The sequence below is a fragment of the Myotis lucifugus genome, unplaced genomic scaffold, assembly GCF_000147115.1.
Source record: "Myotis lucifugus unplaced genomic scaffold, Myoluc2.0 scaffold_2, whole genome shotgun sequence".
Lineage (NCBI taxonomy): Eukaryota > Metazoa > Chordata > Mammalia > Chiroptera > Vespertilionidae > Myotis > Myotis lucifugus.
This window is the reverse complement of record NW_005871050.1, coordinates 32,539,970-32,542,173: the sequence shown is the minus strand read 5'-3', so window position 1 is coordinate 32,542,173 and position 2,204 is coordinate 32,539,970. Positions and strand designations below refer to the sequence as shown.

Here is a 2,204-nt window from a genome sequence, read left to right as displayed (position 1 = left end):
GATGCATGTAAATGCGACGAACCTCATACCGCAGCCGTAGCGGATAACCCTGACTGACTGCAGGATCCATCTCACGTGCTGCTGTGGGGCCTTACCTGACTCCCAAGACCGGTCCTGACAGGAGTCACAAGATGGAGACACTCAGGATTCGATAGCGCTCGATCCTCGCCTGAGAGCGGACTCTCGCGTGATCATATGTAATGATAGCGACGATACGTGATCATAGCGTGGTACGTGATCATAGCGTGGTACGTGATCACAGCGTGGTGCGTGATCATAGCGTGGTACGTGATCATAGCGTGGTACGTGATCATAGAGTGGTATGTGATCATAGCGTGGTCGTGATCATAGCGTGGTACGTGATCATAGAGTGGTGCGTCCTAGCGTGGTGCGTGATCATAGCGTGGTACGTGATCATAGAGTGGTGCGTCCTAGCGTGGTGTGTGATCATAGGGTGGTACGTGATCATAGAGTGGTGCGTGATCATAGAGTGGTACGTGATCATAGCGTGGTACGTGATCATAGCGTGGTGCGTCCTAGCGTGGTGCGTGATCATAGCGTGGTACGTGATCATAGAGTGGTGCGTGATCATAGAGTGGTACGTGATCATAGCTGGTACGTGAGCATAGCGTAGTACGTGATCATAGAGTGGTGCGTGATCATAGAGTGGTACGTGATCATAGCGTGGTACGTGATCATAGCGTAGTACGTGAGCATAGCGTGGTGCGTGACCCTAGGATATACATAAGCCACAGTGATTGGGTAGCGGCAGGGTTCACCCGAGTGCCCGGCTTTGCCTGTGCTGAGATGGTAGAAGCCACGTAACTGCTGAGTTAAAATCTGCAGAGTTCCGTAGCCCACAATCTTCACATGGTAGAGATGGCTGAGGCTGACATGTGACCATAGGGGCATACATGACCACAGTGGCAACAGGTCTAGAGAGACCAGGTGAGCTCAGGTGCTGACAGGGTCAGTACTTCTGGGCCTGCCACATAACTAGTGTCCACATGATGGCAGCACCCACGTGACCACAGCTTTAGGAGCCCACAGTGCTCACAAGCTGGGTCAGCTTCATGACAGTAGGGTTCCCTGACCTGCTTGTTTCAGGAAACTTCTCTTCATGAGACCTGGAGATCTGAGATGGCCCACATTCCTGGGCTCCCCAGTGATGGTGGTGCCTCTGGGTGCCCTTCCTCAACACACAAGCTGGGCTTCACCTGTCCCCACGTCTTCTCTAATGTGCTAATTTATGGGGGTTTTCTAATAACACATGCAATTACATAAATTAATACATAGCAATGAAATAGGTCCTCCCTAAAATAATAATTATTGCCATATTGTAGGGACTACTTTAGAAGAATTGGTAGTGGGTACAGGTAAGTGTGGTTGACTTAATTTCATGCAAATCTAAAGGATATTAAAGCAATCCTAGTAAGTGCTTCTCCAGAGGACCAAGAATCCACACAGTGGGCTGCAGAAGGGCACTGTCAAGTGGCTCAGACTCCCAGGAGCTGAACATCCCCAGGAAGGGTAACACCTTTAGCCTTTTTACCTTACCCAACTCCCAGACCAACTTCAGCTGAGAATAGTGGGGGGGGACTAGAAAAGCAGTCTCAGGGAAAGAGGGACATCCAAGACTATTAACCCACACCCACCTCCCCCACAGATACCTTTGCATGCCCACCATCATCACTCTGATAATCACTACCACCCACTCTCAACCCAACTTTGATCTGTCCCTCTTATCACCTCATTTTTGGGAAGGTTCAGGATTTTGACGGTGGGTGCCATCTGTATAATAACAGACAGGCCATCCAGCTGGCACAGTCTGTTGTTGTGCAAGGTCAGGGACAACAGCTTTGGGGAAGAAGAATTAGAGTGATGCTTACCATCTAGGACCTCAGAGACAAATCTGCACTCTGTCCCATCTGTTCCACCCCCTACCATAACACCAGCACTTAGGGCAATTCTCTTCAATGACCTGCAGGGTGGCAGCCATGCAGTTTCTTTGATTCAAAATTATATCTGTTTCAAAGCCCACCAAGTATTCAGGAAGCTTAGAGGGGGGAATCATAAAGCTGAGAGGAGTCCAGGGCCAACACCCACCCCTCTCTCATTACCATCTCTTATTTTCTTTCACAATTACTTATGTCAGCTGGATCAAAGTGAAGCATCTGGAGTTCAGGAGCTCTCTGGGAGACATC

At 49.6% G+C, this 2,204-nt stretch overlaps 1 protein-coding gene across 1 annotated transcript in view; it reads right to left on the bottom strand.

The window, feature by feature from the left end:
* LOC102422124 (nuclear RNA export factor 2-like) overlaps positions 1-332 on the bottom strand; it is a 22,535-nt gene extending 22,203 nt beyond the window's left edge. The window contains exons 1-2 of the mRNA XM_023757503.1: positions 212-332; positions 30-95 (exon numbers count right to left, since the gene is read on the bottom strand). Of these exons, the coding sequence (XP_023613271.1) occupies positions 30-95; positions 212-332 (187 nt within the window). The remainder of the gene's footprint in view (positions 1-29; positions 96-211) is intronic.
* Between the last annotated feature and the right edge of the window lie 1,872 nt (positions 333-2,204).